The sequence below is a fragment of the Anticarsia gemmatalis genome, chromosome 11, assembly GCF_050436995.1.
Source record: "Anticarsia gemmatalis isolate Benzon Research Colony breed Stoneville strain chromosome 11, ilAntGemm2 primary, whole genome shotgun sequence".
Lineage (NCBI taxonomy): Eukaryota > Metazoa > Arthropoda > Insecta > Lepidoptera > Erebidae > Anticarsia > Anticarsia gemmatalis.
Window position 1 is genome coordinate 3,220,351 of NC_134755.1, and position 14,944 is coordinate 3,235,294.

General features: G+C 31.4%; 1 protein-coding gene across 1 annotated transcript in view; it reads left to right on the top strand.

Moving 5' to 3' along the window:
- Positions 1 to 14,944, top strand: part of LOC142976474 (uncharacterized) — a 38,378-nt gene that overhangs the window by 12,282 nt on the left and 11,152 nt on the right. The window contains exon 2 of the mRNA XM_076119862.1: positions 6,672 to 6,831. Coding sequence (XP_075975977.1) covers positions 6,680 to 6,831 — 152 coding nt within the window. The 5' untranslated portion in view covers positions 6,672 to 6,679. The remainder of the gene's footprint in view (positions 1 to 6,671; positions 6,832 to 14,944) is intronic.

Consider the following 14,944-nt stretch of genomic DNA (forward strand, 5'->3'; position numbering starts at 1 on the left):
TTCGAGCCTATATTTTAAAAAAACAATAACTTGCTTAGTCAAAACCTACACGCTCTGTACCTAAATGCGTTACGCTTCCCATCAAAGTAGATAATAATAAATATGGACTTTTACTTTTACTGTATAACACAAAACATAGCTTGAAAATTGTTCTTTTAAAAAAGTTCTTGAGGCATTGTAAATGCTAAAACCTCGGCTACGATGAAAATTGAATATAAACGGTAAAAATAGAATCTTAAGTGTAGTAATATAAAAAATTCAAATTTTGTAAGAAATTATCGAGCTACTCTGTCTAATTTTATTTACCTTAAGACTAAGTTGACTAGACTGGAAGATCAAGTGACTAAAGTGTCAAATTTAAAAAAAAACATCTTCATATTATTATTTAAGAGTGAAGCGGTAAATATATAAATTGAATTATGTTCCCCACTTTGTAAGTAACACCTTTTTACGTAGGCATCTTTATACTAATCAAGTGACGGTCGTTTAGAAATTACGAATATTTCTTTTGATACTTTAAAAGAGTAGCAAAATATATTTTTTATATTATCATTGATTGCAAAACATCGTTTATATCTCAGTTTATGTATAGGTAGTTTAAAAGATTTTTTTTAGTAGCATTTTTTATAATAAAACTAGCATCGTGAAAAGATTTCCCGGGGTAAAAAGTCGCATGAGTTAGTACAGGCTCTAAACTATATGTGTACCAAATTTCATTAATACCCATGCAGTCGTTTTTACGTGAAAGAGTTACAAACATACACGCATCCATACATAGCTATATCCTCACAAACTCGGCGCCTGCGGTGTCTGACACGCTACGTCATCAGTAGATTAAGCAAAACTAATTTCAGTTTCAACTAAATTAATAATTTGCTTATATAAAAAGGTCACTTGGTTATAAAGTAAAATGAATCTAGACAAAGAGTTGTACCCAAAATGTTTGTAAGTGACAAGTTAATATTGAAAAGGCCAGAGTGCCGTGAATGGTTTCTATTCATTAAAATCTTGTAAAGAACTGCATTTAACGAAAAGGTTAATTAATTGAGAAATTAACTGTTTTAGTATGATTGAAAAGTTAATTATTACTTGAGTACCTTTTAGTAGCTCTAAACCTATCACTAGAATACAAACATTTTTCGGTAACAATAAAAATATAAGGGAAATAAAACATTCTGTAAAGAAATATGAATCAGTATACAGGGTGTGGCGTAAATAATGGATAATCCTTTACCAGCGGATGGGCGACCACCCAACTGATCTAAATATCGAAATTTACCTCTGGCACAAGTATCATAGTTTTTGAGATTTTGGCCATTTTGTGTGTTTTTTAAAAAAGCGATTTACGCTCGTTCTTTTTGATGCTGTGATCACAATTTAAGGCTTTTTTTAAATCCGTTTTTTGCAAATAAATCCTGAATAGATGTGCTATTGAATCTACAATCTTGTTTTGTTATTACTACTTGTTTTTTATTTAAATTATGCATTCAAAGTTAAATTTTATAATCTTTCACAACTTTTGTGCAACTTTGAGCACTTGTGGTGAAAAAAAAATGTATGGTGGCTTTACTGCCCACGCCATAAATATTTTTTAAATTTTATTAGAAATCTAAATTGGTATAACATGCAGCATTAATACCGATTATTGTCAAAATATTACAACGAACTTAAATTATTAACACTTTTGCCGGTCGACTAATTTTATTTTATCAGCGCGTTTAAGCTAAGTTTGCTTTCAAATATTCATGTTTATAGGGCTATTACACTATTAAAGATTATTTAGATGATAAAAAAGCTTGGAACTGTGCTGCTTCTACCAAGTCTATTTCAAAATAATGTATTACAATTTGTTGAAAAATGTTTTTTTTGTCAACAGACTAGTTTTCTTTAGATTTCTAATTATCTTTATTATTTGAATAGTATTTATGTTTTGTATTTCTTTTTTTTTTCAACACTGCACACATGTGCTCAAAGTGGAACAAAAGTATTGAAAAATTATAAAATTTAACTTTGAATGCATGGTTTAAATAAAAGACAAGTAGTAATAACAAAACAAGATATTAGGTTCAATAGCATATTAATTTAGGATTTAAATGCAAAAAAAATTGCCCATTATGTGTGTTTAAGAAAGCGATTTACGCTCGTACTTTTTGGTGCTGTGATCACAAATTAAGACTTTTTTAAATCCGTGTTTTGCAATTAAATCCTGAATAGATGTGCTATTGAATCTAGAACGCGCTTAGCGTGAAAAAATTAAATTAGTCGACCGGCAAAAGTGTTAATAATTTAAGTTCGTTGTAATTTTTTGACAATAATCGGTATTAATGCTGCATGTTATACCAATTTAGAATTCTAATAAAATTTAGAAATTATTTATGGCGTGGGCAGTAAAGCCACCATACATTTTTTTTTCACCACAAGTGCTCAAAGTTGCACAAATTTTGTGAAAGATTATAAAATTCAACTTTGAATGCATAATTTAAATAAAAAACAAGTAGTAATAACAAAACAAGATTGTAGATTCAATAGCACATCTATTCAGGATTTATTTGCAAAAAACGGATTTAAAAAAAGCCTTAAATTGTGATCACAGCATTAAAAAGAACGAGCTTAAATCGCTTTTTTAAAAAACATACAAAATGGCCAAAATCTCAAAAACTATGATACTTGTGCCAGAGGTAAATTTTGATATTTAGATCAGTTGGGTGGTCGCCCATCCGCTGGTAAAGGATTATCCATTATTTACGCCACACCCTGTATAAATATGAAAAACAGTTCTGAGTTTGGTAAAATGCCCGGAATAAGGCACTAGGCTTCCTCCCTGTTACACGAATCTAACTAACATCGTTCACCTTTGAACATAGCAGGCGTGATTTTATAAATAAACAATTTGCCAAGATTGTATTTATGTATTATGTAGTTTTCTGAATTTATACAACGTGCCGCTGCAATGGCTTATTTCCTTAAACGTGTGGGTAGGGTTAGGGGTTAATAATCATACACGTACACGAAGCATTTGGGCTGTAAAGTGATAATTGAATTAACCAAATGTAACCAAACGGTGCCAGTACTTAAGGTCCTTTAAGTGTCCGTTTACAAAAAGGCCTACACAGTTTCAGGATTCAAGAGGTTTGACCGCTCGGAGAGACACTTGAAATAAAATAGAAACTTGATATTCGACTCACACTTGACATTTATTCCATGGCGTACGAAGTACAGGATTATATTCACTATTCAGGGAATATTTGTTTAGCCATTTCCGCATTGACTTTCAGAACTAAATACCTAAATTAGTCTTTTGTTTCTGCCTATCCCTGTGGAAAGCAGGCGTAATTTTACGTATGTATGTATTGTTAGTTGAATAAGTAAAGTAGCTTATGATGAACCTATGTTTTTATACTTTAAATCTAATTAATTATCTAGACCGTTTTAAAAGTGATGACATGTCTTCAAACGAATCCTAAACCGTTCGATTTCTGCACCGACAATGCAAAAATTAATGTAGAACTTAATATACCCAATGTTTAAGTACAAAGTTAATTTGATTCTCAAACATTTTGTCATTATAAAAGTGAAATAAAAAAAGTTGTAAACTTGGCCGTCGTCAATGGACGTAGATGCGAATTTAAGCCGAACTCAAACTGACCAAGCTGGAACTTAAACACGCCACGGACGTTATGTACCGGCGCACTCGAACAAAATAATCCTTTTTACAAAGAGTTAGAAATAAGGATATTAATTGTTGACTTTATAAATAAAAGATTGGAACTCGAAGGGTTTGCTTTTCATTTTGTTCCATTAAATGCTTTAAATTAGGGATTTAAAGAATGAATAAGAAATGGAAAACACAGGTCAAACACAGTCATTATACTATTTTGGTTCATATCGAAAATAAAGATTCGGTTTATTTTTAGTGAACATTTTCTTTCTTTTACAAATAATAAGTAAACGATAACTGAAATATCATCTCTAAAAGAAATGTTTAGTACTTAACTAAAATACGATAGTGACAATATAAAGCAGATAGTTTAAATAAGGGCCAAGTTATGTCAGAGTCTTTCTCATTATTTTATAACTTAAAAATGAACTTGAATTACACAACTATCGACAAACATTTGAGATATCCGATCACCACTTTCTATCGCTCCCCTCTTGAGACAATAGTAAGGTATAGTTATCAATTTAATTATTCTAAAATTGGCGAACCAATATTTGATACTACAAGTTCAAGGTGTTATTCAAACTATCTGATAATATTATTTAAACTAAAAGCATTTTTTCAGTTTATTCAAGGCTTAGGCTAATATTTTGTGACAAATGCGTAGGTATTACAGTTATTATCTTGATCAGTATTGAGGTGGCCTGAGCTATATTTATTTTAAAAGTTTATAATAACTATAATATGATAAAAATAGGATTACGACAGATAAATGATTTTATGTATATTTTGAAAGTAAATTCTGAAGAAAAAATAAATAAACGTAGATACATTTATGGTACTTATTATTTCATGAGATAAAACATTAAGACCTTATTTGTATTAACTAGACGAATATACGTTGACATTTGTAAAAAAGTTAAAACATCATAATAATATATAGTTTATGTAATATGATATATTCTCTACCTAGATTTAAAGAAGATATTTTATGTAGAACAATAATAATAGATAATGAGATAAGATTAAGACTGTTTAGTATAAGAAATAATAAAACTATATGTAACTTGCTACGCCCTCGCAGGGTTCATGTTGACACTGTACAAAATATTATGTAACACCTTTGTAACACATGAGAGCAATAAAGAATTTGAATTTGAATTTGAATTTCATTTATAGAATTGTGACAAACAAAAAGGTATATTTGTTGTCACAATTCTATACATTGTAAAATGGTCGAACTATGGTACTATATGGTATGCTTGTCCGATACAGCCTTTGACTGAAGTTACCGAACTACAGTATTCTGGTCAGTTTTCTTCCAAAAATAACAGTATTTATCCAAAACATCTAAAACTTTACTAAGTAATTGCTAAAATTAAGGTGCATTAGTAAAATAGCCGGCAGTTCACATTTACTTGTTTTAGTCAAATTACTTTCCACTTTCAGCGAAACTGGTTCAAAAAAGGTCTTACTTGACCCGTTTTCTCAGTCGATTCTTAAGTTTAATTTTGTTGGTGAAAACAACGCTTTGAAAGGAAATAGGAAATAAAATTGGGTTCATGATAGTACTGCTATGTATTTGCTACTTTTATAAAGCTGAATATAATACAAAACTTAAATACACGAGCGGCATCATTCATTTATTTATTTATTGAATTTGCGTCATGAGTGTATGCTACTAAATAGTAGGAGAAATAAAAACTTAAAATCCTTAAGTTTAATTATATTATTATACTAAGTACAATTTTATAAAACTCGAACTTAAGAAGATAATATAATGGCAAATGTTTAACTCGTTATTCGATTTACAACCCATTCTAATTTCAAAAGTGCTAAAATATTACCTACCACCCACAACGACGGGGTTGCCATTAAACTTATCGATTCTAAAATAAGGAAGACAAATACGAAAGAGATCTGATATTCTTTTTCCATTTTTAAAACCGGATAAATATTGCTTATGGCTCTCGGGCAGAGTAATTGAATATTTTAGTAGCTCTTGAAATAAAAGCTAGAGACAGCAAACAATCTTGTCTTGTTTCAAAACAGTCATACTTTGAAAAGTGCAATTTAGTATTAATAACTAACTGCATGCAGACGACGTTTTAATGTGAAACTTTTTATGGAAATGCCTTTTAATAATGTTTGAATTATCAAGAGGAAATTGTATACGAGAAACATATGAAGGATTCAATATATACATATGTTTAATAATGGTATAAATGATATGATATGTTATGTGATGATAAAGTCTGAATGATATATTGTAGTGGGCAGTCAACAGTTTACTAACTTTGTGAGTCCCTTCGTGACGTAAAACTATGAAGTTTACAAAAACTGCCAAATAAATTGGATATCTATTCTGATTTAGCCTGACATTCCCTTGAGTGCAAAACACGAAAGTCTAATGTGAAATATGTTCACATTATTTCAAAACTAGAAGGGACAATAATAAATTTATAGTCAAAAGTTTGGCATTCGCGTCCTCAATAAGATGTGTCAGAATAAGTCTCCGTCCCTTGCTTATCCCGATGGAAAACAGACATGATGAGATTGCTGATTTATAGCTTCGTTTGAATATTATTACATTGTAGAGCCAATAAATTCCTCCTGTCTTTACATTTATTAGTTTAGATTTTCGAACTATCTTTGATTGATCCTAAAATAGAAGGTTGTTAAGTGTTAACTAGTCACTTTAACTGATACTATAATGGAGAGAGAAATATTTTGGATTATAGAACCTTTAATGAATTTGAAACTGCCAAAATAGAAATAGGATTTAAGCAATGTTGAAACTAGGATTAAAGCCATTTTTCAGCCAAATAAATTTGTTTTATTTTCTTTAAATTTGGTTGCTATATGAATAATAATAAATAATAGAGTGTAAAATGTTTGTCTTCATCGTCACAATACATAACAATGATGATCGATGGGATCGGATATGAGCATGCCCATCCAGCCTAAACAAAAATAATAATATGTACTTATCAGTGTATATCTTTTGTCACAGACTCCAATATGCTGAACAAGAACATCGCTATCGCCGTAGCCGTGGTGTTGGCTCTGGTCTGCTTCGCCGAGGCCAGGGAGGAAGGGCCTCACGACATGGCCGATGCCCTGCGCATGCTGCAGGAGCTCGACCGCTACTATACTCAGGCTGCTAGACCAAGGTAAGTCGTCGTTTGGAAAAGGTGGAGAGATCAGACAAGTTCAGGAGTTTTGGAGGTGAAGAAGATGCTATGTTTGTTGATGGCCAGTTCCAACTGATATCTTCACAGAGACGGTTCCCTACTACTATCAATTATCGACTGCTATCGAGAAATTTTGTATGAAAACCAGATCAGTCAATTTAAAAAGTCAGTATTTTACCTTGTTGTATTAAATCCCTTTGAGTAGTGCAATTCTCTACAGTCAGTAATGAAAATTTGACGAGCGCTTGTACTACATTTTAAATGCCAAACTCTCGATACTCCAAAGTACCGACTGTAGGGAATCGCTCTACTAGTTACTGAAAATGGCCGTATAACAGAGAAGAAGGTTGCTCAATAGATCGAAAATGTATGTCATCTGGACTATCTCAGGTACATAGCGAGAGAAATGGAGATTGATACTCGGATAACTATGACAATCAACTCATTGATTTCAAAGTCATTTAGTTCCAATTCAATAAATACATTTCAATGCGGTGATTTCAATAGTTCAGCATATTTGCAGCGGTCATACGGAAATACGATTCCCATAAATGTAATTTCGAAGGTTTGGGGTTTTAAGAAAATGCGAATGGACAAAAAATAAAAGCCTTAAGGTCCTAAGGTCAAATCGAATTCACTTTAAATAACAATTCATATTATGTATAACTTTATTGCGAACGCTTGTAAAATTGTGACGAAATTGAAATCGAAAAAGTTAACCAAACTTTCTGTATGAAGTTACTTCCTTCCACTGGTCCTTTTTTTAGAAAATATGGCAAATGCTTGTCTTCTATAGCCTATTATATACAAAATAAATAAATAAAAAATACTTATAATTTTGGTTATAAGGTTAATATAATAAAATCTAATCTTTTTAGTAAGATGTCAAAAGCAACTAAATCAAGCTAGCAAAAATACAAATTTAAAGTGAAAATTATAACTTATACATAACGCACTTAAAGGACAAAGAACAAAAGATACATTCACTCTAAAATTTACGACGGGTATATTCAACTGTATAAATGCCATGTACTTTCCAAATTACTTCAACCACACCTGAACTTTCTAAAGTACTTTTTACTTCCAACTCACCTGCGTAAAAAGTTGTAAAAAACCTTATTACTTCTGTATCTATTTCAAGTTTATCCGAACAAATAAAATTGACTGTTTTAGTATTCTCGGAAAAAGTGTGAGCTATCGCGGCAAGGCATCGGGAGGGGCGATCTTTTAGCTAAGATACCATCATCTTAGAGCCACGTATAGAAAAGTGCTTGATAACCGACATAGATAATCATTCTCATTTATAAATTTAGCTCCATTCGAATTTCATTGAATTTTTCCTTTCCTTTTTGATATTTATATTTTGTTCAAATTCTAAGAAATGATTGGTTCCTTTACAAAATGTCGTCGTCTATTTGTTCCCGATATTCAATTACTTATAACAATTGTTTTGTTTTACATGATCGTGTCTGTCTGGAGGATATTTGTTTCTTTATTCTGACACGTGTAGTTCGTTTTTTATCAGTTGTTAAGACTGAGAGCTTATTTTATTATATTAATTCGTTTGTTGAAAATAAGACTTTATATTCATAACATGGGACTGACAGAGTTTTTTTTCGTAATTATCAATAACTAATAAATTATAAATTTAACCCATTACTGTTCCACTGCCAGGCAAGGGTCTCCTCCGGTAATGGGGGAGGGGCTAGGCCCTGAGTTTACCACACTGGTACCACTTTCATTCAGATACTGAAACACAATGAAAATGTTATTTCTTTTATCTAAAAATATATAATATTATGATGAAACATTTTCTTTATTTAGACTGAATTCATAATATTATTAAAAACGATTCATTGTTTGTTCAAACACAGCAAGTAGAAGATTTTAATAAGGAAGTTTTATTCTTAAATAAGCTAAAGACAAACAATTATATTAAGAGTGCCTCGGGTCTCGAGATACTAATGCGCCAACGATTTTGAACAATAGAACAAGTTTTCTTCAAAATTAATTATCATTTTGTAACACTTTAAAAGGAAGAAAAGTGTTATCAGATCTGAAATGATTGTTTTGACCGACAGCAGCGGAATAATTCATTTTGAATGCTATCAAGTTAAATGTTTGCCGTTCGAACCAATTCGACTTACTAGTAAGAAGGACATTTAATTTGGTCTATAGATGCAGGTTGATCGATGTAACACTCTAACATTCATATCATAAAAAAATAGCCTTTTCTTCCAAAAATGTACAAAAATAATTATATGTTCTGTGGGTGCATTTATGTAAATCGCAATAATACGAACACGTTTTGCAACAATTGTACTACTATAATTATGGTAAGTCGATTGTATTCTAGTAGATTGCGAGAACTCTATTAGATCTTACAACGGGAACACTTGACTTGTCCGGCCTACGTAGTAATTTTCAGTTGACAACTTGCCTTATCCCGGCCCACTGCATCCTTGCAATGTCACGCCCCGGTGAAGTCGACAAAGGGAAATCACCGACCAAATTGCTTCTGCGGTCTAAACTGTTGCTACGGCTATGAAGGAAAGCAGAATTTTTGATGTAGCTTACGTACTAGAGATTGATTGAGCCTGTGGTGGTCTTGCTGATTATTTTGCGATCAAGTATCTATGCTGTAGTATTTTAGTGTAGAATAGAATTATATCGCAGTTATAGAGGATGCATTAGTTTATTCTATGATAAAAAAAAAGGAATTTAAAAAATGTGAGGAAGTGGATGTTATTCAAGATCAATATTATATCTTAGACATTTTTCAACGATATTTATGTTTGTAAGTGGCAACTGTCGGAAAGCAATATGGTTATTTAGGGACTCTCATAAAGCGTTCAGAACCCGTGGGTGGATGTTTCGAGTAAGAACCTCTTTAATTTTAAACAATCTTGACACTTCTCTGACCTTTAAACGTGATTGTGAAATTGTGTCAAGATTTTTATGTGCCAACTTTGACATCATGGTTCCACAATCGCAGCATAATTTACTTATAAGCATGTTTTAAGTATGATACACAAGAAAACTTTGAAGATTAAAAGTTTTCTACGAAGATTACGTAGGAGCTTGAAAGAACGAATAGATTCTCGCGAACATTTTATAACCGCGCCTCCTGTATTTTTAATATCAAATGTAAATAAATATCTTTGTATATGTTTTCTTTGAATTGGTCTTTATTGCCAAACATCGGAAAGTTTTCACTTACAGTGTTTTTACGTAGAAAAAACATTGATGTGTTTGGCGAAATTGATAGTGCAGAGGATTTGCCTCGAAGTCGTTTGTTTACTATAATACACACAAGTTTTGGAACTGCCGAATTTTATGAACAATGATAAATTAGATGTATATTTACTTTTCTCAATAATTTTCTTCTATCCGTAGTATTTCGAATGTTAGAATTACCGAATATTCGAATGTTATTATCTAATTATTCTAATCAAAATGTAGTAAGAAGTGTAAAAGTAATCGATTTCACAAAGTTTGAAATTTTCTCTATTCTACCCGTACTCGTAAAACAGTTATTCGTTGTGTCAAATCCTATTAATCATAATTAAAATCGCTTACTGTCTTACTAATTCAACTTAAATGTGAGGCATTAACAACAGCTTAAGATTAACTCACGAACAAACTCCCACTCGAAGTTAGAACTGCAAGTTTAATTGTCAAGTACAAAACTTTGTCAACAGTGTACTATTACCTACTTAGTTTAAAGACAATCAGTGGGCAGTGGGCAGCCTTGTCCATACTTCCATACTATACTTACTATATTAATAAAACTTTTATTAAACCAGATATTATACAGTTACTTATTTAATCTCAAATTATACATATTACCTACTATTAAACTAAGACTATGACTGTGACAAGAAATGAAAATATTTTAAATTGTGAAAAAAAACAAAAAAAAATACTTACTATTATAATTTTGAATGCGGAATTCCGTGTAACTGGTACTTACGCTTTCATAGCGAACTACTCAAACTACGTAGAAAACACATTTAAATTCGAAAACAATAACGATTTTTATAAGCTTTTGCATAGAGAATAGAGATATACTTTATAACATAAACTTAAACACAGGCTTGTTTTTTTTCAAAAAACATTCTCTAATTGATATAAATTCATGCCTATTAAAATGTATGCCTGTGTTGTTTATTTTATTGATGTATTTTTAAAATTGAAATGAGAGGAATTCATCAAAAAATCACATTCGACTCGACTCGAATACACAATCGGAAGCCTAAATTTTCTTTTTATATACCAACATATTTTTCCATATTATATTATTCTTTCCTATATTATGTTCAGTAATATTTTTATTACAGCTGTTTCATATATTTTCCTAGCCTTTGCTCTATTATGATAGATTACACGCATAAGTTGTCTTTATTCTTTCACAATGGAACTTTGTCATATCTCCCACACTGCAAATAAGTCTTATTGTGGCAAGTCAAAGAAACATAATTTCCCAAAGGGTCATGGCCTTCTCTTATTGCAATAATATTGAAATTATGGGATAGAAAATCAACTGGTTATTAAAAATGTTCAACCAATCGGAGAAGGTGTAAAAGGACGATTATTGTTGTGTAAGTAATGTCGATTTGATTAAAGTTCCCGTTGCATTGAGTAGGTGTTAGATCATTGACAATCATTTAAAGTCATATTTGAAAATACTTTATTAATATTTCGAAATGTATTTCCGTCTGCTTTATCAATCTGTGTAGGCATAAATAATAGAAAGAAAAATCATCTCGATTCACGTTGATTCGACGTTACATGCACTACTAATGCTAGGAACAATTACCTTAAATACGATCATTAATTTATGTTCCTATGTTATTCTAGTTGGGTAATTGATAGTAACTGGAACGGCTACGATCACTCAATTATGCAACATTATACTTCTGCAATCAATTAATAGCCCACAACCTAGTTCATTTCACTCATTTTATTTCTAAAGTTTATCACAAAAACTATGTAAATTTCCGTCAGCAAGTTACCCCAGTGACGTAGTTCGGTTAAAGCTCGGTTACTCTCAAAAGCCTTTGAAACGTTCTCGCCTTAACAATAAAGTATTTCTTTGTTAAAAATACTCAGTTACTCGACGCGGGGAATTCAAATTAGCCGTTTTGTTATCCGTTACAATGAAATTTAAAAAATAATGCGACATGAAGTGCTAATGCAATTCGCAGTAGGTAGCTATTTTAGTGAACGTGTCACCTTTGTGTTTTGTATTAACTTTTTGTTGTTACGAAGGAGGATTATTTGTCGGTGAAAGCTAATGGAGTGGAGAGTTGACGTAAATGTCTCCGTGAAAATGTTAAAATAATACTTTAAAAGGTCGCTTTTTAACAATGTAAAGTGACGTTTTTCTTGAAAATTTTAAGTATTCTCTTATCAAAGACTCTTGATCAGTGTTCAGTCGTTTTATATGTCAAGTAAAGAACTTGTTCTGAATACTCACACGCTAGTAAACTTGTTGCTTCTTCACTTTAACCAGTATCTAATATATTGTTGTATTGGCATTTGAAGGACAATCAAAGTGCTATTACGAACTTTCCATACTACCATTTCGAACATAAATATTTAGACTTATTTGCAAATTTCAAATTCTTACACATATCTTACTAGTAAACTCTAAGTTTATTTTATTCACATTTTAAACTACTGACATTCAGATGCACCTTCAAAAGCACGATACATTTATTTAAAATGAAATCTAAACAAATTCCGCGAGGAAAGTTTAAATGCAAACGTCTGAAGAGTCTCAGTTAGTTTTGAGAGACATTTTTGAAATAAATAAGGACATGAATATAAAGTTATATTTTTCTTGACATTTAGATATCTTATGATATTTACCTTGATAAGTTTGTGCAGTTGATTAGAAAAGTGTATGTAGGTCAGTGGTTCACCGACTTTCTATAAGTTTTCTTAGTTATTCTACTTAGTATCCTTGAAAGTTGGTCATCCGAATGGCAACTTTTAAGTAGACGACTGTACAAACTGAGATATTTTATTTTAAATACATTTACTCAGTTAGTTACTAGATTGAGGATTTTAATAATTTTAAAAGTACCTAACCTCGCAATTATAAGGTTCAATGTTATTGTACTGAGATTTATTTTTCTGGTGACCAAAGCTAGAATTATAAGACCTTATTTTCAGCATATGAAAATTCTAGTACCTTTCTTAAAAAAGAATGTCACCACCAAAAGGACTTATTTGAATAAATTTTAATACTTTCATCTTCGTATTAGGGCTTACTGTATCCAATTCGCATGTAAAAAATAATATCGGTGGATTTTCTTATGATGCAAATGAAAATAAAACCTTATAAATACATATCGAGTTATTTCCTCGTAAGGGTGATGGGTACACTTCAAAGATGACATTTTTGACTATGAGTAAAAGATTATATAAGAGTGGTAACTTTTGTGGCCTGTTTTTTTAAGAATTATCCTCTCAAGCGCCCGGCCACCGTGTCACGGTTGAATGTTCTACCCCCGTCAAGCGCCCCGCCACCGTGTCACGGCAAAACGATCTTGCATTTAAAAAACGTAAAAAAGAAATGCTAAAACTATGTTTATCCCTTTCAAACATATTTGACATTGAAGCTGATGAAACGAGACGACGATCTAATGCACACACTTGAATAAGTGGTTGATATAGGCCAGAGAGCACCTTAAACAACATCTGACCCAACGACATGTTCCTTTATCACCAATATTGTAAATCCTTTTTTTAACTAATTTTAAAGATTTGAGTATATTTTACAGTTGGATTTTAATGTCATTATTCATTAACTACACGATAAGACCTTTCGTCATATTATTTTTTTGCCTAAAAATATTTTTTAGACTTTCTTCAAACACATGCCTAAAGCACAAAATATTTAGATTAAACCGACTATTGTACTACCACTATCAAATATTATTTGTGGTTTATTTTTTTAATCTATAGCAAATTTAATGTAGATTTCAAATATATAAGGTATGACTAGGGTGTTAGTATTAAAATATGACGGAATCGGCGCTTAAACGCCAACCGCCAATTCAATTTCGCGCGCCATTTTTGGCCCGGACGCTTAACGGTATATTTGAATTTTGACGTTGGGGCGCTCGAGAGGTTATCTTTCTGAATCTAATGGAGAACTTTAGAGAAGATTCATAACTTTTAACGTTCGCGTTGCATGTTTATTATATAAAAGAATACGGGAAGTAACTTGAACACACATTTTAGTTTTTAGAAAAGGATTTTATGAAACAAGGTTAGCAACAGTTTTGATAGTTTTTTAGAGCAGTCTTTCACTAGTTTTTTACCGACGATATTAATAAGGCCCGCAGGTGGCTACGATAAAGGTTGGTTATTTTTTATAATTAGTTAGAGCTTATGTTACGTAAAGCGATGATTAATTATATGGCTTCTCTGTGTGGTTTTCATAAACTTAGATAAATTTACTGACCTTTAATAAATCCATATCGAAATACCTCATCATATTTCGAAATATGTTATCAAATAGATACACGAATAGAATAAAGTCTATTCCATTCCACCGATTCGAGATCCATCTTAAGGATTACACGGAAGCCGTCCAACTTAAGTAATCAGCCGTCGCTTGCTGTCATAATGCCATCTATCCACAAGTATGCGGAATTTGATCAACTTTCACCCGAATTAAAACACGTACTGAAATAGTCTATAAAATTGGTCACAAAGGGCCGATTTAAAGGTACTGTAAACTGAGTTAATCACTTACTTGCGTGTCAAAAAGGATGTTTGGTAGTTTGCTTTTGCCTACTGTCCAATTTAGTGATTGCACAGTTAAAAAGTTTATGATGATTTTGCTAGTGTGATTTGGTAATTAATAGTGTGAACGCGTTAATAGCTGTGTTTAAAACTCATGGGCTTAGACATGCTTTGTTGAAAATTAGTTTAGAATTGAGAGAGTTGTTATTTCGAATTCGTTGTTATTATAGAGGTGATTAGAAAAAAGCCCAAAAAATGAACAGTATTTTTTTTTGCCTCTGTTTATATTTAAATATTTGTTTCAGTAGAAATAACTCCGAATTTTCACGTT